The sequence below is a fragment of the Diorhabda sublineata genome, chromosome 2 (assembly GCF_026230105.1).
Source record: "Diorhabda sublineata isolate icDioSubl1.1 chromosome 2, icDioSubl1.1, whole genome shotgun sequence".
Taxonomy (NCBI): domain Eukaryota; kingdom Metazoa; phylum Arthropoda; class Insecta; order Coleoptera; family Chrysomelidae; genus Diorhabda; species Diorhabda sublineata.
In genome coordinates, this window is record NC_079475.1 from 37734647 (window position 1) to 37758820 (window position 24174).

Below are 24174 nucleotides of genomic sequence, written 5' to 3' on the forward strand. Positions count from 1 at the left end.
GTTGAAACTATAGGTTCTGATATGTATTAAGTTAAACTAGTTTTATAAAAATTTTATTGAAATAAAAATCAGTACATTTGAGATATAAACATCACAAAGAACAAAATAAAATGAAAACAAACTAAAGCTTAGTTATATTAATAAATTAAACTACCCTATTTATAAATATAATTTTTTTAAATAAATAACCTTAAATATGAGTACATTTTCATGTACTTTAGAATGAACACTAAACAAGAAGGCATTCTGTACAAAAATCTCCTAGCATTAACTTAATATCTTGCCGTGATCTGTTTTATCCAGTCGAGGTAGTAGCCAACTTTGACGTATACTCCAGGAACTCCAGTTTGGCCGCATCCTATACCCCAACTGACCAAACCAACCACTTGCCAAGTACCTCCTCTTTCACAAACCATGGGACCACCACCGTCCCCTTTGCAGGCGTCTTTACCTTCTTCTCCTCCGGCACAGATAAAACCAGGATGAAGTTTGAAATCATATCCTAATCTAGTTTGTTGCAACTGCCTTTGACAAATACCACTATCAACGATTGGTACATCTACCTCCTTAAGAATATTCTGATATTTTCCAAAATCTCCAAAAGCGTCTTTTCCCCATCCAGTAGTCCAGCATCTGGCTCCAGTGTAATCTTCGCGTGGGTGCGGTAAACAAGCTGGACTGATATGGGGATGTTTTGACCAATCAACGGGTTTGTCCATTCTTAAAATTGCTATGTCGTTGTAAAGGGTACCGGCGTAGAATTCCGGATGTACATGTACTGAAACTACGTCTCGTTCAATATAGGGGTAGAATTCGACGTCGTGGTTGACGTCCCATTCCCCTAAACGCGCTCTCAAGTCAAAACCAGTGTACCTGAAGACAAAAATAGAAGAAATTTACTTATATATCAGCTCCAAACGGATTTGAGTCGATAGAAGCGGTAAAGCTCCTAAAGACCATTACCAAAGAAGACTTCCAATGGTAAAACGTACGGGAAGGTGTGTGGGGAAGGGAAAGGAGTAAATTGAAGGGAATTATTCGAATGTAGAATAATTTTTACCACAGAAAATAAAACAGGGATGCTAAATGTAGAGAAGAAATTAAAACGAGAAAATGGTACTAACTGGTAGAGATAAAAACAAAAATGACGATTCAACTGAATGTAAAAAAGTAATGAGGTCAGATCCAGTTCAAAGTTGTGTATATGTTGAGGTAGTTATCAACGACGACGGTGACGAAGGAGGAAATATGAAAGCAAGGATAACGAAGGATAGTAAGTAAACAATGCGATAAGGTCAAGAGAGAAGTTAGATATATGGAAAAAAGGATACAAGGGGGTAAAAAGGAGGGAGAATTATGGCTGAGAAGAACGAATAACGAAATATGGTATTTATTTGAAGAAGCAAAATAATAAGATCCAAAATAACCCCAGCGATTGGGTCACATACAGAGAATACCAGATTTCAGAGCAACAAAAAAATGACAAACATACAATAAGGATGAACAAGAAATAAAAGAAGACCAAGGAGGAGATGGTAAGTAGAGGTGATCGAAGACCTGAGAGAGAGAGAGAGAGAGAGAGAGAGAGAGAGAGAGAAAGTCTCAAAATTATGTTAGGAGATTCGGATTAACTCAAAAACAAACAAACAACGAAACAAAATGAAGAATATGGATAATGAAAACTGATCTACAAGCTATTTTGGACCTTTCAAAGTCAGGAATTAATCGCGAAAAAAATGAGGCGTAGTCAAATTCTAATGGCCTAATCTCCTAACATGATTGTTGAGCTTTTTGGGAAGTGGATTGGCTTTTGAAGTTGGCGTTACTGTGATTTGGAAATTGTATTCATTTCACTTACGTTTTAACACAGTGTGCTGCTGTCAAAATATGTAAAGGATCAATCAATGTACCTCCACATACATAAACGCTCTCTTTTGAATCCTTTTTAAGTATGGCAACTTGCCAAGGATATTCACCGAATTCGCTGTCGCCGTCGACGTATACAGGATTCTTGATACGTCCGTTTATACCTTGAGTGTGTCTTGTACCACATTGGCGGTTAACGTGTGGTACTTGGGGACGTAGAGGACGTTTGCAACAAACGTGTCTTGGACCACATACTTGCGGACGACCTCCGTAGAATTGACGCTAAAATAAATATAAAAAAATTACAATAAACATTTTTTTTTATTGATTTTCACATTTTCCGTTCAATTACCTTCACTATCATTTTGTCATTTTCGTTATTTCTAGTGTCCCTTCGTTTTCTGGTACTAGGGAATCGTATGGGATTGGGAGAAGGTGTATCTAATTCAAAACTTTTCCCATTACGTATCTTTGTATAGGAATCGATCTCATATTGTTGTAAAATATTCGTTCCGTCGACTAAATTGGTGCTATTTTGGAAAGTACGACCGTAGAAAGGTTCCGGATAGTATGAACCGCCACCGTAATTTAAAGGATTGTCAAAATATTGATCCTTGGAGTAATCAGGATTCTCGTGAGGATAATTTTCTTCGGAATTTAGAGATGCATGACTATTATCGATAAACGGGGGTTTATATATAATTTCAGGATGATGTTGATTGGTTGAACTAAACTCATGAGGATGTTCCCGATAAATATAAGGATAATCGTTGTGATGTGGATGATGATGGTACGAAGGATATCGATTTCCATTGTACAGATGATAATGTTTGTGTTTATTGAAAATAACAGCTTTTTTGTAATTGAATAGATCGGAAAATTTATGAATCAGATAATTATTAGGGGTGACGTGTAAATTAACGAAAGGTTTAATTTCTTTTTTACCGTAATCATCTTTAGTAACCTGAATGGACACTAGAGGATTAACAGAAACCAAACCGAGATTTATCCCGGTTTGTCCGATAGGATAAGGGTTCGCAAAAGGTGTTTGTCCGTAGGGATTCACCGGATATCCGCCTTGTTGTGGTAAACCGAAAGAGACTCCGAAAGTCGGTTTAATACTCTTCATATCCAAATTACCAAAGGATCCATAGTGATTCTGACGCTGTAACAATGTTGCCATATTTTATTGATGGTGTTAAGAATATATAAAATACCAGCCACCTGGGTTGGTTAAATACGGCTTTAGTCAGTTTAATCACATAGGCGATGGTATCCCGTGAATCCCATGGACTACAAATTAACATATCATCTGTAAAAGTTATATATATATATATATATATATATATATATATATATATATATATATATATATATATATATATATTTAGTATTTTAGTATAGTTAACATTAGTTATGTAAATCCAACTCGACTTACCGCTTCTGGTTTATCCGTACTCAATTTAGCGTCCACATCGGCAGTATCTCTCTTGCTAATCTTCTTCCCTTCTTCCTTAACTTCCTCTACGGTGGTGGCGTTTAAACCGGTATCTTTGTTAACCTTTACAACTGTCATAGTACCGTTACCATCGGTAATGACGCGTTCTTCTTCGTTAAGAGCGTCAATATCACTTTTTAAGTTTCTCGGATCCAACGGTAAATATAAATCGTCTTTTCGTCCAATGATGTCGTGAGCGGGACATTGGTCGTAAGGAACGCACACACAATCGTAATTCTCAGCTCTGGCCGACTCCAAACCTTGATATTTATCAGCGTAACCGCCTTGAAGATGATTATTGTTTAACTGGTTCAAGTTTAGTTCTTTTTTGTATAGATTTGTCGAACCGAACGAACCTACTGAAGCTCCAAAGCTTCCGTAATTCGGTTCGTGATAATTCTCGGTAATCGGTTTCGATCCCCCGTAACTTACTATCGATTGACCACCGTAAGTACTTTGTTGAAAACTATTACTAGCACCGGGATAACCGTTGGAAGATCCAAATCCGTTATTGGAACCAGAACCGAAACCATTAGCGGAACCAAAATGATTTGAAGATCCAAAATCGGAAGTAGATGCGAAATGACCTAAACCAGATGATGAAGAAACCGGAGAAGAAGGTTTGAAACTACCGAAATTTGCTCCGAAGGCGTTTGATGATGATAAGTCAGTTGTAGTGACCGCTGCAGATGCGATCGGAACGGGATTCACTACTACTGGTTTACCGTCGTCTATATTATGATGGTAATGGTGATGGACGTGTTCTACTGCGCCTTTATTAACTGATCCCACAGCGGCCGCATTTCCTCCTTGAGCGTGTACGGTTATTTCCACTTTTTTATCTTTATGTTGGCCAAATTGAGAAGATCCTTGTTCGAATTTATAAGGAGGAGTTTCCGGTTCAATGGGTTGTATGAAATCATTCAATCCCGAAGTGAAAGTAGGTGGTTTGTTGAAAAATTCACCTCCTTCGTAAATTTCACCGTTTCCTCCGGGTTTTCCATAGAAAGGTTTGGAAGGGGGTATGCCAAAATGACGCCGAGGAGGTTTCCCTTGTTGATAGTATGCGGAATTAGTTGGAGGACCGAATTTATTTGGAGGGAATTTACTAAAAGACGAAGGACGGTTGGGGTACGGGACAGGTTTTGGGGGGCCGTAGCCGACGCCGCGATTTCCTTTAAGTGGAATTGTTGGAATGGGTTTACCGACTGGATTTATAGATACAGGTTGGGCGTAAATGAGTTCTTCAGGTGTGTAGAATGGTCGCTTTTCCTCTACTCCATCACACTGAAACGTTAAATTAACAATTAATTTTTTTTTTATTTAAAATTCCAAGTCAATGTCGCATATACCTGCATGAGTCCTAAAGCGCAAAGTCTGTCTTTAATAATATTTCTTGCTTCGGATTCGTCCCCGTTTTGTAGAGCTTCTTGGACATTGGGATCGCTGTAAACTTCGTCGAAACCATCTATAGCTCTACCTGCTCTCGTAGAGCTGATAATTTCGTCGATAACTTGTTCGGCTTCGGTGCTGTTCGATTTGATTTCTTCGTATTCACTAGGTGCAGCTACAAGCGGTTCCTGTTCGTTGTAAAATCCGTTTAAAGATTTTGGAGAAGCATCCGGAAGGGCATCGTTGCTTGATGCTTCTTGTTGAGTTTCTTCTTTCGTTTTTGCACCCCAAGACCACGATGATTCTTCTGAACTTGCTTGGTGCAGCACCAGCAGTACCACAAGGTAGAAAATAGATCTCATATCTGAAAAAAATGGAATTTAATTTAAAACTTATATTGAAGACATCTAGTAGAGCCGAAATGTCACCTTAATATTCTAGAATAATAGAAATTTGGGGTTCTCATTTTTTTTTTTATTTAATTTTGATTTATTTTAATTGTGAATTTCCATAGAAATTTGAAATGGGTAGATATATTTTAATTCATATAATTACCTAAGAGTTTTATTATAATTTTATGTAAATTTTACGTGGTTTGCGAAATATTCCGATTACCTCATATTATTAGCAATAAAGAAACAAATAGTGAGAAGAAAGTAAAAGTTGGTAGAAAGTTGAATAAGCGTGGCGCCATCAGTAATTGGCCACTAAATTTTTTTTGCACACAATTTGACCCTATTTTGTTATTCAACATATTACCAATTTAATAATAATTCTACCTTAATACGGCACTGTGTATAACTTCACTCCAAACAATTAAACAATAAATATGTTAAATTCTTCTTTTTCATGTTAATTTGAATATAACAAACAGATAACAGGTAAAATTTTTCTTTTTTATGTTAATTTTGCAGAAGACAATGGTTTTCTTGTTAGTACAATTAGTGAAAGTTTGTAAAATGATACAATTCAATTTAAGTAAATCTCGCATATCATCCAATTCACTTTCCCATCATAAGACACGGTCATGGTCGCAGTGTGAGGGTCATTAACATCGAGAGAATATTGTCGTGAAACGGTAGAACTAATAACAGTTTCTCATTTGCTTTCAAATATTTCATAATTAATTTCAAAATGTTTAAAAGCTTCTTTTATTATCATATAGTAGGTGTTCAAATCGTTTTAGATTTCTGTAAAAGCAAATAAGAATAATAGTTCAAATGTACCAACACTTTAGATTGAAAAAAAAGAAGAAAGTATTTGACGGTAGATGAATAGGGTTAGAAGAATAGTCCAGAGGGGAAAGAAATTAATACACTAATATTAGTCTATGGCACGTCAATACACCAATATTAGTCTATGGTCTAGTGCTGTGTTTTTGAATTAGTTAATAACTTTAATACTCAGTACATTGGAATTGGTATACAAACGAATAACGTGGGATATAAAATAGATTATTGGAACGGAATTATGCAAAAACATAAAATATATAGAAGGATATAAAAATCACGAATGTAATTAATATATATGATGATTAACAAGAGACTAAGATATGTTAAATTGAATGAAACATATAGGGTTACTCGTATCAACAAACTTTTTTGCTTTACATGATTATACAGGGAAGCTTGAAAGATATAAGTAGTTTGATATCAATTTTTCAATAACTCCAGCAGCCTGAAATATCATAGATATTTGTTATAAAAAATATATATGCACTTATTTCGATCCCTTTCCATCTTCATTTATTTGGTCTTTTGTTAATTTATGCGCAGTCCATATTCTTTTACGTTCTTTTCGGATCCCCCTACTTCTCAGAATCATTTCGAGTTCAAGGTTAAACAACATTGTTTATAGTATGTCTCCTTGCTTTAAACTAAACATCTTTTTATTTTAAAATTTTCCAATAGCCTTTTTTCGACAATTTTCCTCATCGGTGTTATTCAGTTTCATTTTTACCAAATCTTGTATTTTCTTAAGTATTACTTTGATAAATTTATGTGAAAAAAATTTGGCAACACCATGGATAAAATATTTCATATTTGCTCTTATCTTGACATCGCAAAAAAAGAAGAGTATTCGATGGCAGCCAACAACCATAGACATAGTAATAATATTACGATGTCTATGACAACAACAAACATATTACCCATACAAGAAAAAAAAGAAGATTGATATCTGAACAAATAATCCAGTAAAATTGAACTCCAAAAAAATCAAAATAAAAAATATTGTTTTTACATAAAAAACTTTAATATAAAATTTTAAGATATTATATTTTTATTTGATTTCTTCTTAAAATAGTTTTTAAGTTGTCATAAATAATAATAACTGACGGTGAATTAAATTTAAATATTATAATTGTGGTACCAACCTAATTTTCCAACTAATTCCACTTTTCAAATAACACTGACCACACTGATCTAAAGTATTGTTTACCACAGCCAAAGTATTTTATACTTTCCCACCACACTATCGCGTGTTGACACTTTCTACAAGAATGCGAGAAAGACGTTCGGAGAGGTTCTTTAAGATTACGCCGGATAGTGGAGGTGTATACTGACTTTAGATGGTTATAAACTGTTTATATATAAAATTGATATTACGAGAGGGATATTATTGTGTTTTGCAATGGGTTTTGATTTTGGAATCGACGCGGATCTTGCAAATGTTGGAAAAACCTTTATTAAATAAATTGCAAAAACTTTAGTTGATTGTTAAGTTTCTTTGATCGCATTTTAATCGTTTCTTTAACAAATATTACTAGAATCTAATGAATTTCACTCAATTTATATCTCAAATAATTGATATCTCGCTAATTAGTTTCTTGTACAAAACTAAGGATGTCATACATCCCAAACAAAACATTTTGGTTGCCCTTATTGACAACGTTGTTATAATAGTGTTAAATTGACCACAATAAATACTGGTTATCAATTAATAAAATACTATTGTAACGTTGCCATGTCTACGAAAAAATTTCACAATATACGTAGCGACCTGCATTTGAGTCCATTGATGTCTGTCATTAGTCTCGTGTTGTCTTACAATCCCTTTGTACAGTTTCTTAATAAGTCACGCATCCATATGTCATGACTGGGAATATGGCCGACGACTAATTTTACCTTCAGTTTTAGGCCTACTAATTTTAAAATTTCAATTAATATTATGACTTTGCAGAATAATTTGATTAAAAATATTTTATTTATATAATGTAAACGTTAATTGCTACATGATATAAAGAATTCCAATTTTGTAAGGTATCTCTCCAGACAGATAAAACCGGCAAACACGCAATAATGCGAACTAAACAAAGAATATTCGATGTGTGATAATTTGACACATAAAAATGTAAAAAAGTTTGTTTCTTGTAACGTATTTTGTTTCTATCAAATTAGTGTAATTTGAAATGTTTATTTTGCTTAATTAGTATTTAATTCAATGTTTTAAAGAAAAAAGTTATAAATTCGATTATTTTTCAAAACAGAAATTCAAAGAAAATGCAAGTAGGTCAAAGACATGCGTAAGTAGCAACACCACTGTCTTGGGTTTTTTTAGTTATGTAAGAAAATATTCGTGAGTAATATTTCTTCGTGTATTGCATATGAAATTAAATGTTTGGTCAATGGATACAAAAGACATTACTCGATTAAGGCTAGGAAATCCCAGGTTTTGAATAGTTACAGTACAAGTATAATATTTTTATTAATGATCATGACCTACATTATTTCTATTAATAGATTTTTTTATTGTCATTTAAATCGATTTTGAACCTCACAACTACATAACCTATAATTTTAATACTATTTTTATCAATTATGACATTCAATAGGTACTCTAGTAAAAATGGCGGAAGTCTTCCATCATGTGACTAATGATGGAAGCAATAATATTCACATAGAGATATTACAGATAGAGTAGGCATGCTTAAGGCGCCCATACAAGTGGGAGCGTCTGGCCGATAGAAAGAGAGAGAATAATTTATGTATTGCTGTCTCTGTCTAATGGCGCATGCGCGTTGATTAGATTTAGTGTCAGAACATGAATTGAAACAGAATAAGATCTTTCCTGCAATACTGTTGATAAACGAAATCTAGTGCAATGAAAACAATTGTATATTTTCCAAGTAATATTCAATAAAAATAAGTTGAGCTAATGTACAAATCATTAGGCTAAGCCCCTCAGCCCACAACTTTTTGAATTACTTCACAGTATATATATCTATGAATGCATGGTGGCCGAGGTGTCAAGATCTCAGCCTTTAGTTTTTGCTTTTCCGGGTTCGATTCCCGCAAATGCCAATTTTTTTTAATGTTTTTTTTGCTAATATATTTATAGGAATATTGTTTTGAGAGAATTTTTTGGTATTCTTTTATATTTTATTTGTGGAATTAATTTTGCAAGGCTAATTAATTATCATTATAACTGAAAATTTATTCCTATTGTATCAATCAAAATTTTTTATTGCATTCCATTAAGTCAACATTATTTATCAGTAGTGCACGTAATAATTTGAAGAATAAATTCAGTTTATCAGTACTTAAACAAAATGGAATACTCTGAATGACCATAACTCAATTACATTTAACTAAAACACTTTATTTAACAATTCTTTAATAATAAATTAGTACAACTACATAAAAAGACAGTACGTATACTAATATTACTTCCGGCTTTTCAATAAAATCTTTTTAATTGGGTACGATACATTCGATTATATTATATTTCAAATCATGCGCAGTACGCAACAAAAGAAAGAGATAGAAATACATAAATGATTCTCTTTCTCTTTTCATTCGCGAGACGCACTCACTTGTAGGCATGCCTACTCTATTGGTAATATCTCTATGAATATTCATATGATTCAAATAAAATTTCTGTCAAATCAGTAGAAATAATCGTTATGACTAATATTCCAAAGATCGGACTTTTACGAATTGGAAAAGTGAAGAATGAATTTAAATCTTTTGTTATTTAGCAAAACTCTTTTGATAAAAATATCGATATACCGGGTGAATATGTTTAGAGTTCATCCGATTCAGAATCTGAGCTGTTTTCACCAGTATTCATCAACACTAGTTCTTTATATTTCTGTTCTGTTGTCTTTCTTTTTATATTTAGACCGCATTAACATCGATAAAGAGGTACTTCCAATATAAATAATTTCTTTTTTAAGTTCTAATTTATTAAATGCTGTATAGATTCAATTATTTCATTATATTTCGAATGAGTAATAATATTATATAATTTTAGTTCCTAAAATGGTATGCATAATAGGCTTGGACAAAACAAAAACAAAATTCACTTTCGTTAATGCTGTAATTTATTATGGTAACCGTTAAAATACTCAGTTCACGATTGCCCTCTTATGACACTTTTACTGCTCGGCTCGACGTAGTTGTTTCAAGAATTTTTTTTACAAAATAACAGTGTCGTACTGATATCAAGTCATATTATACATAAAATACAAAATCAACGTACAAAACAGATCTAAATTATATTAGATACTTAGTTAATATTCAGTTCGATGTATTCGTGATTCATAGATAAATTAAATTTTTTTCACTGTTGCCAAAATGAAAATATGTCCTTGATTATGGAAAATGTTGAACTAAAAATTTTAATACTAAAGAGTTGAAGGATTTCCAAAGTAAATTATATATTTATCAAATAGTTTCTCAATCAATGTATTATAAATATATATAATTTTTATTAAAATTAATTATTTACAATATACGAAACGCCATTTTCCCTCCACGTGTTGTCAGTTACAGGATGACCCTTATTTACTCTCCTTTTATAATAAAAAAAATTATTCTTTTGTAGAATATTTCGTTGTTTCGGCAGTATTTGAAAAGATTTTAACTAAACAATCTGGCAACACTGCGAAATAGTTCTGAATGTAAGTGCGTTGAAACACAAGCTTGTAAATAAGTATTTTGTTTTCTATAAAAATAAATATAGAACAATTAATTCTGGAATGTTTTAAAGTCCCTTCTCTTTTCTATTTTTGTATATATTTTAAGTAATGACATGTTTTTTTGGATGCTTTATTGGAATTTCATAATATTAAAAAGAGATAGGTATCTACTAACAACATTGATTAGATTCTATTCATAATTTTTCAATAAATCGTATAACCGAAGTTGTCCATTTGTAGAATATTTTAACTAAAAAATCTGGCAAAACTGCGAAATAGTTCTGAATGTAAGTGCGTTGAAACACAAGCTTTTAAATAAGTATTTTGTTTTCTATAAAAATAAATATAGAACAATTAATTCTGGAATGTTTTAAAGTCCCTTCTCTTTTCTATTTTTGTATATATTTTTCTATCAGCAAAATGGGCGAAAAGATATTTAATGATAAATATTTTTCTTCGTTTATGTTGTCGAAATTTGTCTCTACCCTGATACCACTAACAGTAAATACAAACTTTATCATTATATCCTCTTCTATCGTATAACCGAAGTTGTCCGATCATGTCTGCATTCGTCAAACTACGTATTCGTCTAACCTTACAAAATTTCTAATTGTGTCAATAATTCATTAGAAAAATTTCACATATTATTTAAGGAAGATTAAAGTATTTCTTTTGTTTTGAAGTTGCTTTAGAAAGGAAGTCGAACCCATTGTTTACTCATTTAGTGTTTTGTTTATGTTTTTTAATTCATACTTAAATAAAAATTTGTGAAGTTTTACCTAATAAAACTGATTGAAGAAAATCAAAAACAGGATCTCCTGAATGACTTTATTACATCACACAAATTTCTTAATTTATAATTTGTACGCGGTACCCGCTCATGTGCAGAGGTGGGTTGTTCTGTTCATTATGTTAGTTTCAATTTCGTTCATCACTTTCACCCGGAGCCGGATCTAAAGTTTGAACTCAGATGCACTTTAGTTAGTACAGTTGTTGGCGTTGTCGTCTTACCATAATAAAATACATGTAAGAAAACTAATCAGGTTTGGACTAGTAATAAAGACGATTATAAATTAAACTTCTTTTTTCTTCAGTACTAAATATTAGTTCTTAAACTTCAAACTAATTATAATTTGGAGTAAATAATAATAATAAAACAGTTATTATTATGATAAATAAATTTGGCATCATTGCAATTTAATGATTCCCATATTAAGTGTTAATAATCGATGTATTTATACATCGAAAAAATCAGCTTAAATACATAAACATAAAGATAATCGATAAGTAAATAAAATGATGGAGAATATATAGAGTTAAAAATAGGTAGATGGAAAAATAACGTGAACGGTTCGAGTGAGAGAGAGAGAGGAAGAGAATGAAAACAATAAATAAATAAAATTGTATAAAAATCCGAATAGTGATATTAAAAACTGAATTACACTATAGAAAAATCGAATATCCTTGATATTATTGGTGACAGGTGACTAACCTAACCTAACCAATAAGTATATTTGCAAGAAAGTAACTTATCTACATTTTTTAGCGGCTAACAAATTACGATGACCCAGCCCTGTTGTCGTGCGTTCACGGCTCGCCGCCGAAGTTTACTACGTTGTGCAATATTCAATTTATTATAATGACTCTTAGATCGTGCAATCAACTATCTTCTTTAGTTTAAAGACAATAATGTGAAAAAAAAACACTTTTGTTGTTGAAACATAAAGTCGTTGCACAGAAGTTAATAACGCGATGAAACAATACAAGCAAGATGAAGTTTTTCATGTTTTCTCGAATCTACTAAAACCATGCGTTCTAAGAATTTGGAGAAAAAGCTAAAATTATCCATATTCAAGGCGGGTGGATTACAATTCATCATTAAGTCAAATAAAAGAATATAATAATATATTTCAAAAATATATGAAAAAAATGCTTTGTATGTTTACTGCTAGAGAAGTTCACAAAAATTGAAATAGTAACGTTACTAATTTGGAATCAATTTTACGTTTTGAGACAAATTAGCGAATGCAGCTTCAGATGAAATATATTATATAATTGGTATTTTTATGCGTAAGTGGAAATCATGTCTAAACATATATAAATTGAACTTAAATGATAAGTAATTTAACTCCATTTTGTCCTAAAAGTTAGCTTATTCGTTGGAAAGTTGTTAAATATAACTTTTAAGGTGCAAGCTCTTTCAGGGGTCTTTCAAGTAATAATATTAACGTTGCTTTCTTGTTAAAAGTTTCAGCTTTTATGAAAAATTTCCTTTTTGCTAACAAAGAAATGTTTTTGGTCAAATTTTTGTGGCTTTACAATGGGAAATTAATAAAATCAAAATATTGTTTGAAAATTTATTTGCTTTATCAGATTACAAATTTGTTTGAAAATCGTTGAACATAACTTTAATGTTGTCTGGTTGCTTTCTTGTGAAAGTTTCAATTTTTTTCCCTTATTTTTCACCAATAACTGTTGTGTCAAATTACAAAGTCGTTAAACATAACTTTAAGGTTTCGGTACAAGCTTCTTCAAGAGTATCCACAAAACATACCCAATAAGAATGTCATCTTTATCGAGGGTTGAGGTAAGGAGTACAATCTCATATGGGAGCTCAGCTTAAAAACTGTCCGCTTGTAGACGGTAAATTATAATTCATAATTTGACCAGAATGGCGCTCCTGTCGGACTAGATATCATATGATCATTCAGTTCAGTCTTCCGTCCGTCTTATTTGATTTTGCAGTGTTAAAAATTTTAAATGACTATAGAGTCGTCGCTTTATTCAAAATTTTCACTCATACGGTAGTGGCGCCTCCCCTAACGTAAAGAATTTGATGAACACTTTCTGTAGCACAGAGATGGTTCTCCTTACCTCCATAGTCATCTTGCATCTCAATTTCAGCACTACTGTCACTAGCCAATCGTGGCGCTAGTGTAATGAAAATATGTCAATTGTCAAGATAAATAATCATTTGTTTGAATGTTCCAAACGCGTTCCTAATGTGTGTTCCAAATGGGAAGAATTTTTTAAATTCAATGCTCAACATTCAATTCTCGCTTAAGTGAAAATCTCTCATTTGCGTACATTGTCTATTTCCATTTATGAAGATCACATTTATGCCTAGGTTCATGACTGATTATCTAGTAAGCCAAGAACATTCATATGCTGTAAATACAGAAGAGCATCAAGTTGATAGTACGAGTGTTCAAGCCGTAACATTGGCAATTCACCTATAGAAGAGATATTGGAGTTTTAAAGTGAATTTTCAGATTCTATTGTTACAGACCCAATTAATAGTTTTGATAAACAAAAATCGGATTTTTTTCTGTACTTGGGACTAGTCAGAACAATTTAACACCTAGAGAAATGGTAATGTACCAAGTTCACCGAAATACAATAGGCAAAATATCTAAACTGAAAAACAGTTTGAAGAATAACAGAGAGCAGTTAAAGACATTGAAGTAGATGTGTGAAATTGAAACATTTGAGTGTATTGATGAATGTTTAAATAATGTAAACAAAGAATTCATTGAACTCAGTCAAGAAATATTCATAGACAAGGTACAGCAAAATGATTCACTATACAGAATAAAACTTTTGCCCCCTTTTAAGTTGAAAAGAAGTCTACCTTTTATTCCAACTGTGATAAATTGATATAGTTTAGTTATTTCACTACTAAAGTGGACAGTTTGACTTTCAACGTACCTCATACCTTCATTCATAACAAACTTTCATGTTCTTTAGGTCATGTGTATTCATTGCAATATTTTTTTGTCAAATCCCAAAATGATAGTACTATATTGTAATGATGTGCTATTTGTTCATCTAAACTATTGTTTTATTTCTGTTTAGTATTCATTTACATATTATACTTTTCACTTCTGTATTTTGTCAGTTTTCATCTTAAAAGAGATATCATAATCATGTGAAATAATTTTTTATCATGAATTGAGGAAACTGCAAAATTGGAACTGGATGGAAATGATTAAGAATCCAGTGTTGTGCCACATACCATGGAGGGCACTAGCATCAAAAATCCACAGCATTGTTTCCACTGAATAACAACTAAGTTTGCATTTTTTCTTAGGGTATTTCTGTGGGTGTATCTTAAGTGATATTCTCAACATTGCGTCCTTGTCTTGTGGAAGTTTCAGTCTTATTGAGATTATTTTTTCCTAAGAGCTTTTCTTGTGTCAAATTTCTAATTTGTTCGAAATTCGTTGAACATAACTTTAATGTTTCCGTTCAAGCCCTTTCAGGGGTATTTTAAGTAATATTACCATTGTCTTCTTTTCTTATCGAAGTTTCAACGTATTCGATATTATTTTTCCAAATCAAGAATTGTTCAGTTTTTAGTTGTTTGGGCACTTGGATGTGAATAAAACCAAACTATCTTTTAAAAATTTATTTGCCTTGTCAAATTACAAAGTAAATGTAAAATTGAGTTAAATCACAGTAACTTACATTAATTGGTAACATGAATTACACAATAACATTCCCGATTAATTCAACACAATCAATATCAACTTAATACTAACATTTTCATAATACATTATATGTTGGAGACAAACAAAAATTTATATAAGGAGATCAGTAAAAGTATCAATTTTTACAAGTTTTTTATGTGAAATGAATGAAACTGTAAGGTATATATTTTTTTAATAAATTTAATTCAATTTAAATTTGGACAAATGTGGTGTTTTAATCGATTACAACTGCCTAAAATATTTTTAACGATCAGCTGTTCATTGAAATAAAATTTTGGGTGATATTTCAGTTTACTACAAAGCATGAAGACAACTAAAACAATTTTAACTTACTGGTGTAACTCAAATTATATATCAAATGATGTTTTGATAGTAGAAAAATCATAACTTTACTCCATGGAAAAAGTTTTTCATAAAAGTTTTAGTTTGAATGAGAAAGTTAAGAAAATATAACAATAAACAGATTGAATTTCAAGCTTCGGCAGTTCTATTTACACCAGAGTTGTTTCAAAAGATTCTGACACGAACTTGAACTTGATTTTCAACTAGAAATGGAAAGACTCATTTAAAATTCAGTTTACTGACTTGATGGACATTTTTTTCAAATTTGATATAATAGCATGTTTAATTGCCTATTCCACAAGGAAATAGAGAAATTATTAGGAAGGGTTACACAATTACATAAAATGTACTGACAGTTTTAGTAACAATATTTTTTTTTAATTAAGTAACAAAAAATACATTTCTAAATGAAAATACCAGATAAAAATAAGATAATAGGAATGATGAGACAATAAAACAGAATGAGACACGTATTCAACTTATTTAAGAGTTGTTTTGAAAGATTTTGATCTAAGATTGTATAATTGGGTAATTGAATATACTCATTGAAATTTCAGTTATTTTAGTAAGGGGAACAGAGATTCAGCATGAAAATCATGTTGAATTAATAATCCTTGCATACATTTTTAGCACTACAGTAAATGTAGGACCAATTTTCTATAATTTAAATTGAAGTACGATCAAAAAAATTATATTTGTGTAAATGAGAATGCCACGTTCTAAATGACAAATTGAGACTGTGGTTTTGAAAGATTTCAACCTGAAGATGAACATGGCAGAACTTTAGAACTAAAATTGTAAAACAAGTTTAAATTTCTGTCACTTTGGTATGGAGGACAAATATTTTTATCGGATCATAAGTAGTAGGATACATTGACGCTTATTTTGCAAATAAACGTCCAATTACTTATTTCTTTCATACTTTTTTTAGTACCTGGTGAATGACATATTTCTGTTTATTAAAAATAAATATATCAACAATATATGTTTGCCTCCAGTCGAACATTCCACGAAATTAATTTTACAAATAAATATCTACAGTTTGAACCAACGAACATCAATCTTTTTATGTAAAAAAGTTTAATGTGTGCTCATTGTTTTCGATAGGGACAATTAAACGAAAAATGTAAAACATTAACAAGAGGATAGTATAAAGTCAACAAGGGCACTTTCCTAAGGACATGAATAAAAAAATCCATATTCACTGAGTGTTAACCATAATTATTCCATATATTAGGGTTGCTAGTTGCTATGCAAACGACACAACACAAAAAAGGGCAAATCTGCTTTATATGTTGAGAAATATCTACCAAAAACATGCTATTGAGTGAAATTCTGAATAGACACAAGTAAATGGGTGAAAAATATTCTCATATTATAATAGATTTTTTTTTCACTTATTGAATTATAAGAATTATTTTTTTCGAAACAAGTGGTTTATTATTCGCTTGAATCAAAACATAGCAGCTGTAACTGTTCAAATGCTTACAAACGACATTAAACGGCAATAGAAATATTAAAACACAATTCTGTGGAGCAGTGTAAAAATGGACTTTATTTGAATTTTCATGTTATTTTTCAACTTACCTTACCTTTCACTTTCAGCTAGCTGTTGATTGGATAGATACGAAAGGTTGCTGCTCAAAATTACAAATACATTTTTTTCTAAAATCAGTTTCAACTTTTTTACATATAGAAAGATTAAAATATCAAAGTATGCTTTAAAATTTTTTTTGTTTGATTCTCACTAGACGTGCTTTATATTCCTCACTATACCAACAATATACATTCCATATACTTTTAGTTTATACCCGGCTAGAAGGACCAATGTTGATGTAGTATAAATATTTTAGATAAAATTTTGTTTGTTCATACCGATTTAAATATATGCTCGAAATATGTTTATTTTCTATATTAAATTTCTATAATGTATATACCTAGTGTTGAATTTAAGTATTCTTGATATGGAACGGTCTCTCAAATTTAATTTCCTGGTGTTTTTAGTAAAATAAACCAGCTTGGCAACGTCGTATTGCTTACTAGTTTTTCAAATATATTCCAAAATTTTGACTTTGATTTTGTGATAGAAAAGCAACTTTTTAAGACACCTTTTATATAAATAGAAAATGGATAAAAATTTCACAATCAATAAAACCGATTTAGTGAATAAAAGATATTTGAATCAAATTTAGGTATTCTAGAAAATCGAATTTTAAAATTGAGTTATAGTAGTTTGCTAAAAATTTATTCCTGGTATTTTTTTATCAATATATACTGAATGTTACAAAAGTGATGATTTTATTTTATTTCAACGAAGAAATCAATGAATGGAACGTATAGTGAGAATCAACTTTTAGTTTCTCTTCTATTTCACTTCTACTTTTTGGAACTGTTTTACGAAAAAAAAAAAACGTCGAACTTCAAGTATTCTAACCTTTTTTAGATGCTGCTCTATTTCTACTATGTTGGTGTACACAAAAATCAAGTTATCAAAATTATAATGAACTTCGGAATTTGACAATATTCAAATTAAAAGATTTCGTAAAACATTATCCATTATTAAATAATCTAGATAGTTCAATAGAGATATATTATGAGTCGTCTTGATCTTCTTCTCTTCTTCTGGACGTTCGGTTAGCTCTAGCTCCTCTACGGATTTGATTCAAACAAGCTAACATTCGAATCATAAAAGCAGCTGGGACGGTTATAGTATCCCTAGTTTCTTCCAACATGATTGCGTTCCTATTTATCAACTGAACACAAAAAACTTGATTAGTAAATGAGTATATGAGGTTTTATACGAAAATACAATCCAATCCATTACTGGAAGCATTTTTGAAAGATTTTTATTTCTGAATAATTTTCTTATGCTTTTCCTTGGCTTTCTCACTGCCAGAAATTGTTTTAAATCGTTCCTGTTTTTTAAAAAAAATTTTATTTTCGAAACAGTTTGTCATTTGCAAATCATCTGCCAGAATGCTTTGCACAATTTTCACTAAACTTTAAAATAATCATTATTCACCTGTTTCTAAGATACCAGGACGTTCCGATTATTCCTAGTCTAACTTATTTTTAATAAACCGTTTAAATAAATTAATCGATTTCAAATAAATAGCAATATCTACGCAATAAATGAAAAAAACTGGAAGTTCATAATTATTTACCTAAATAAACAACCATCAAACATTTTTTATAATAATTTATGCGGTAATTGCAGTTGTTAAATATCACGTATTAGTTGATAAAGATATTAATCCCGTAATTATTACTATAAAAATTGATTCAACATATTTTTTATCACACCTTGTAATTTAGCTATCAATTCTGATGTATTTTATTCAAATAAATCCTCCTATTTAACCGAATACATGAAGAAATGTCCAAATTCAAGGATTTATTGTGGACCGTTTGATATATACTTACATCCCCGGCTGATTTTTCATCGAAGCAAGATTCTTCACAAATAGGAGCCCACAGTTTAACATCGTGATCTATACCGCTAGTAGCAAGTAAAGGTAGAGTAGGATGAGGTTGGAGACAATTCACAACGTGTTGATCGGCTTGGAGGAGCATTTTGAGATCTGCCGTGTGACGATTCCATATGAAAACATGACCACAATCCGATCCTGACATTACGTAATCGTCCCCCCAGAAAGTCGCTTCTTTTATCATGGTGCTAAATTATTTTATATTTTAAAAAGCAATTCAATCACTATAATCTATTTGTTTACCGTGAATTTCTGTGACCTACATATTTCATTTTCATTTCAGCTTCGTAGGTACGATGTTTTTCAGGTTCTTCCTCTTCTTCGACTGTTTCATCTTCACTTATAACAACATCATCGTAATCTAGATCAACGTCAGCATTCTGAAAAGAAAAATGAATGTAATAATGTATAAAAATTAAATTGTCATTGTTTGTATACTGATCACTATATCACTTTAATAGCTGATTCCAGTAGTGTTTTTATCGCCCAAATTTATTCAGAAATTTTTATGTGTATCTACAATATGTTTTAATATTTTTTTTATTCTTTTACTTAGATGAATCCTGTACCCATCATTCAAGACTATTTTCGAACAAAAAATTGAATAATAAAAATATGGCGTAACTTACCGTTTCTTCGGCTCTTTGATTTTCCCCCCAAACCTCTCGTTCTGAAGTAGAAGGCACTGTTGCCGATTCGTTGGCGTTGTTTCTATTACTAACTCGAAGACTAATCGTTGAATTTGAGGTACTCTGTTGTGAATATCTGAAACTAACCGAAGGTTCAGCACCATGTTGTTCAATGAAACCTTCCCGAAGATTCCTTAAGGCTATCAGATGACAGTGAAGGTGACTGGTTGGTCCGCATCGTATACCTTCCGAATTTAATGAATTTATCTGAGACGTAGGACGATCTGAGCTGTGTTCGAAAAGTACATTAAATATTTTCTCTTGTAATGTATCTTACTTTGTTAGTTTTTTTTTTTTTAAAATGAATTTTTTTAATTATGCTAATACCGTTCTACCAGATTTTTATATTAATCACCCAAAATTAAATATAGGGCCAGAGTTAGTACTGATTATATCATCAATAAACTTACAAACTCATCACCAAAAATTTTTTATTCCAACTACCTCTGTTCGGGTCCTGTTTGTTCCGTTTCCATGCTACTATTACCAGAAGCTTCTTCTGATTGACTATTGTTTCTATTATCTAATATTCTTTGGGCGTTATCGTCTGCATCCACGGAATCTTCTCCACCGGCACTAAGCGCTGCCCTAGTCATCGGATCATTCAGCATACGAGATAATACATCTGTCATACGTTGCATAAGAGTTGCTTGTAGTTGTGGTCTTGCCTGGCCGAGATCTTAAAATATATCAAATAATAGGTTCATAACCACATAGATGTATCACATTTATATATAAATAGGGATGACCAACTGAAACTCTAGGTTATGTATTGATTAACTTACTAGCGGATGAAGAGCTGTTGTCTCTCTCTGGTCGAGCATCTGGACCAGTATCTGACCAATCACCTCGCAACCTCAACCTCCTGACAGGTATAGGAGATAATCTTTCCCTTTTACCTGTCATAGCTTTAATTTTATCCCAATGTGAAGATTTCTGGAAGGGTTTTTTAAGCTGTATAGTACTACTTTCCTGAAATAAAGAAAATATGGGAATAGTATTTGATAAATGAAGATAATTATTTACCATAACATTAAATAAATAGAGATAATCTGATGAATAACTGACGAGCATATCCTGTCCGTCTCTGCTGTAACTTAATGACGTTATTCTGTAATGTCTGTCATTTTCAAAATGGGGAGCAACAAATGTACAAAACGGTTGTCCCTGATGTTGCCCTAAAAATACAAGATCATTCACTACACGACAATTTGTAGTACAAACATACATACCTCCAATTTTAGTGTTAATGTATCTCCTGTCAAAGATTTGTACAGATGAATCAGCACAGCCGATAGCTAAATGGTAATAAGAAGTAGGACTAAGAGCTAAAGCTGTAACTGCTCTTAGACAGGATATTATTGTACCATCCTTACATCTAGGTTTATGACAGCTAAAATACTTTATGGTTTGAACATTTTCTGATTATGAGAAATAAATACAAACCTGCTTTTACTTCTCAAATCAAAACATCTTACAGTACCATCTTCACCACAACTTAGAAATGAATATGGTTCATTTGGGACAGTGATTACTTCATAAGTAGTGGTTCCAGCATGGCAATTAAATATATTATCATATGTTTCTTCTGTCCTAGATAAATCTTCAACATAATTTAAATAAAAATCAATACTTCTACTACAATTTATGAGGTGAAAATTCAGAATTGAAATTGCATCATTTTCATTTGTAAACTTGATACAATAATTGTTTTCCAATTTATTAATAATTTTGTTCATGAAAACCTTGAGCTAGATGCTAATTAGTTCAGCCCACAAGAATCAATTGGAACAAACATCAGTGAGCTTCATGTCTGTTATCAAAGTTTAAAACATACCACATACTTGATTAAATGAATGTAAAATATGAATACTATAGAATTACTTCTTTGCAACTACACTTTTTACTATAGATTATCTTCTCAGGTTCTTTTTTAGTCTTCTTTATTGAGTAATAATGCATATTTTGTATTTGTATCTGCATCCTAAATTAAATTGCTTTAAGAGGCCCAGTTTATGATCCCATTTCAAAAACACAAATGTAAATCTAAATAAATGACTAAATAAACCTGACTCTGTTATACCAATACTACCACGGCAAATGCTCTTGGGAGTTGTCCACCCAGAGTAGTTTTTGCAAGACCTACTTAATACAAAAATGTGGCTCATTAACACAGAGTTCACTTGCAGATGCCCAAAACGTCAATTTTATCAGGACTCCTTCCTTTGGAGAAATGAAAGGCTGTGGAATCAGTATAGGATTCATCCTCTTGTGTTAGCTTTTTACATAAAAAAATTATTTACCTAGTACTTGAGGGCCAAAGGGAAACACATATCTCAAATATGACAATTTGAAACAAGCATTTAAAGTTTTGCACAATTATGTGCTCAAATTGTGTAATTGGAAAGCAACTATTGTTGGCTATTACAAAATTGTACTATAGTTTAAAGAGATATTTTCAAAATTATATAAATTTCTCTATTTATCTGTTGGGACTTGATTGACCCTTAAGTAGCCTAATAAGCTGTTTATAATAGCAAGAGGGCAACTCAAACCAACTCCGCTCAATATGGAAGTTTTTCCCAACTATCAAAATCTCACCTGTATGGATAATAATTCCATCCCCTGAACAAGATACAATTTGTTTATCGTTCGTATGTGGAAGAAATTTTGCACTAAAAATGTTAGCATGGTGGCTGGTAGTGTATTTTCCTAAGACATCATAATTGTGTCCATTTGTTATGACTAGACATTGATCATCAGAACCAGAAAGAATATATTCCCCAGTGTCATTCCAACAAATAGTATTAACACAGCCGTGATGAATTTGCAATTTTTTAAGTAGCCCTAATCTTTGAAGAAGACTTTCATCATCTAAAATTGAGTTTATTTGCATGAGGTCGTAATTATTATGACATATGAATGTTTCTAAACTATTTATAATAAACAACTTACCTTTTGCCGTTCTATACAAATTATTTTTATAACTATATTGTCTATTGTAAATATCTCTGAAGACAGATTTGTAATTTGAATGCATTGTGCTCACTTACACTGTTTAAAAATAGCTAAATTTTATTTATATGCTTTTTTAAACAATTTTAACTTCATTTACGGCAACCTAGTGAAAGTAATCGAAAAAAATGATTACGAAATTTAATTTTAACTAAATAAAATCTCATATTGATAGAACTAGAACAAAATTTAATAAAAACTGAACAAATAGACCAAAGTAGTTACCCTACAAACCTATCAGGAATAGTGACATGTGACATTGACGGTAAACAACTGACTAGATGTGTTTTATGATTAATTACGCTTTTTATTCAGCTTTTATCTCTTTTTAACTATAGCAAAGGTGATTGATTATAATAGATCTCAATCGGAAACGAACAAATTAAATATGACAGAAAAAAATAACAGCTGATTGTATCAAAAGTGCGACGAACAGAGTTGGTATATGCTATTTTACATGAATGGAACAGAGATAAAATATATATTTTAAACACATGGTTTTTGAATCCAATATAACCTTACTATACAAAAATGTCAGAATCTGAAAGCAACGACGACGATGTACCTCAATTATCCGCTGAAACGTTCGCAGCTTTACAAGAATTTTATAAAGAACAAGAGGAAAGAGAAAATACTTCTAACATAACTGATATCGAAATAGTTTCTTTTCAAGAAGATTGGGTAATAACAATCAATGGCGGTGAAAAAACAGAATTTATGAATTTTATTTCCAGCAATTAAGTCAGTTTTGGTACGACGATAATACGATAGATATTTTGGTAAAAATTGCACTAAATGCGGTACATCATTCCGGGAAGATAGCGTTAGTATCATGTCCATCATTATATAAAAAAATGAAACAGGTAGCAGAAAAAGATTGTGAAAGTAAGCTGTAGAATTAAAGTATGTCCCGAATTGAAAGTCTGTTTATTTTAGTTACACTTTTTGAATATGACAGAAGATTCTCAGCTTATGGAAATGATTATATATTCTATGATTACAAATCACCTTTAAGTATACCTAGAGAAAAATCAAATTATTATGATCTAGTACTAGCAGATCCACCTTTTTTATCTGATGAATGTCTTACAAAAACTGCAGTCACTATCAAATTTTTGACTAAAAATAAAATAGTTCTGTGTACAGGTATGATAGGATATTAATTTTAAATTAATATATGTGAAAAAAAACAGACTTATTAATGTGCAGGGGCCATTGTGGAGGACACATTCCTGAGCCAGGTCCAGAAAGTGCCTTCCAAAATGGCCTCTGCAGCTTAGTATACATTAAAAACGCTTTTAGGTTCTATTATGGAAGATATGACTAAAAGACTTTTAAATCTAAAGAAAAATAAATTTGAACCCAAGCATAAAAACAATTTAGCAAATGAATTCTCATGTTATTCAAATTTTGATATAGAACCATTTTTGTAGTAGCTGAAATAAAAGGATTCAAAAATAAAACAATATACTTT

The 24174-nt window shown here is 31.3% G+C and overlaps 3 protein-coding genes and 1 long non-coding RNA gene across 6 annotated transcripts; 2 read left to right on the plus strand and 2 right to left on the minus strand.

Annotated features, from left to right (window-relative positions):
* Positions 1–40: 40 nt before the first annotated feature.
* LOC130453222 (uncharacterized) lies at positions 41–7212 on the minus strand. The gene is made up of 5 exons (XM_056792849.1): positions 7131–7212; positions 4717–5120; positions 3305–4651; positions 1859–2148; positions 41–873 (listed from the first exon to the last, which is right to left on the minus strand). Exons 2-5 carry the CDS (start codon positions 5116–5118, stop codon positions 273–275), a joined length of 2640 nt encoding a protein of 879 aa, XP_056648827.1. The 5' UTR covers positions 5119–5120; positions 7131–7212; the 3' UTR covers positions 41–272.
* A 6669-nt stretch (positions 7213–13881) lies between these two features.
* Positions 13882–20112, plus strand: LOC130453013 (uncharacterized). Its single transcript, XR_008911013.1, has 2 exons — positions 13882–14048; positions 19553–20112. It is a non-coding gene; the product is annotated as an uncharacterized LOC130453013 (long non-coding RNA).
* On the minus strand, positions 14551–22975 carry LOC130453012 (DDB1- and CUL4-associated factor 6-like). 2 transcript variants are annotated; one of them, XM_056792592.1, is made up of 11 exons: positions 22641–22975; positions 22287–22559; positions 21132–21288; positions 20918–21078; positions 20712–20863; positions 20471–20657; positions 20130–20364; positions 19626–19914; positions 19240–19376; positions 18932–19184; positions 14552–18261 (listed from the first exon to the last, which is right to left on the minus strand). In XM_056792592.1, the coding sequence occupies exons 1-11, from the start codon at positions 22723–22725 to the stop codon at positions 18100–18102; spliced, it is 2091 nt and encodes a 696-aa protein (XP_056648570.1). In that variant the 5' UTR covers positions 22726–22975; the 3' UTR covers positions 14552–18099. The 2 variants fall into 2 exon arrangements, with proteins under 2 accessions (XP_056648569.1, XP_056648570.1); XM_056792591.1 differs by having other exon boundaries at positions 14551–18261; positions 20712–21078; positions 22641–22948.
* A 144-nt stretch (positions 22976–23119) lies between these two features.
* On the plus strand, positions 23120–24170 carry LOC130453015 (EEF1A lysine methyltransferase 1). 2 transcript variants are annotated; one of them, XM_056792595.1, is made up of 4 exons: positions 23120–23381; positions 23435–23585; positions 23637–23846; positions 24003–24170. In XM_056792595.1, the coding sequence occupies exons 1-4, from the start codon at positions 23232–23234 to the stop codon at positions 24131–24133; spliced, it is 642 nt and encodes a 213-aa protein (XP_056648573.1). In that variant the 5' UTR covers positions 23120–23231; the 3' UTR covers positions 24134–24170. The 2 variants fall into 2 exon arrangements, with proteins under 2 accessions (XP_056648573.1, XP_056648574.1); XM_056792596.1 differs by having other exon boundaries at positions 23182–23381; positions 23910–24170.
* The last annotated feature ends 4 nt before the right edge of the window (positions 24171–24174 follow it).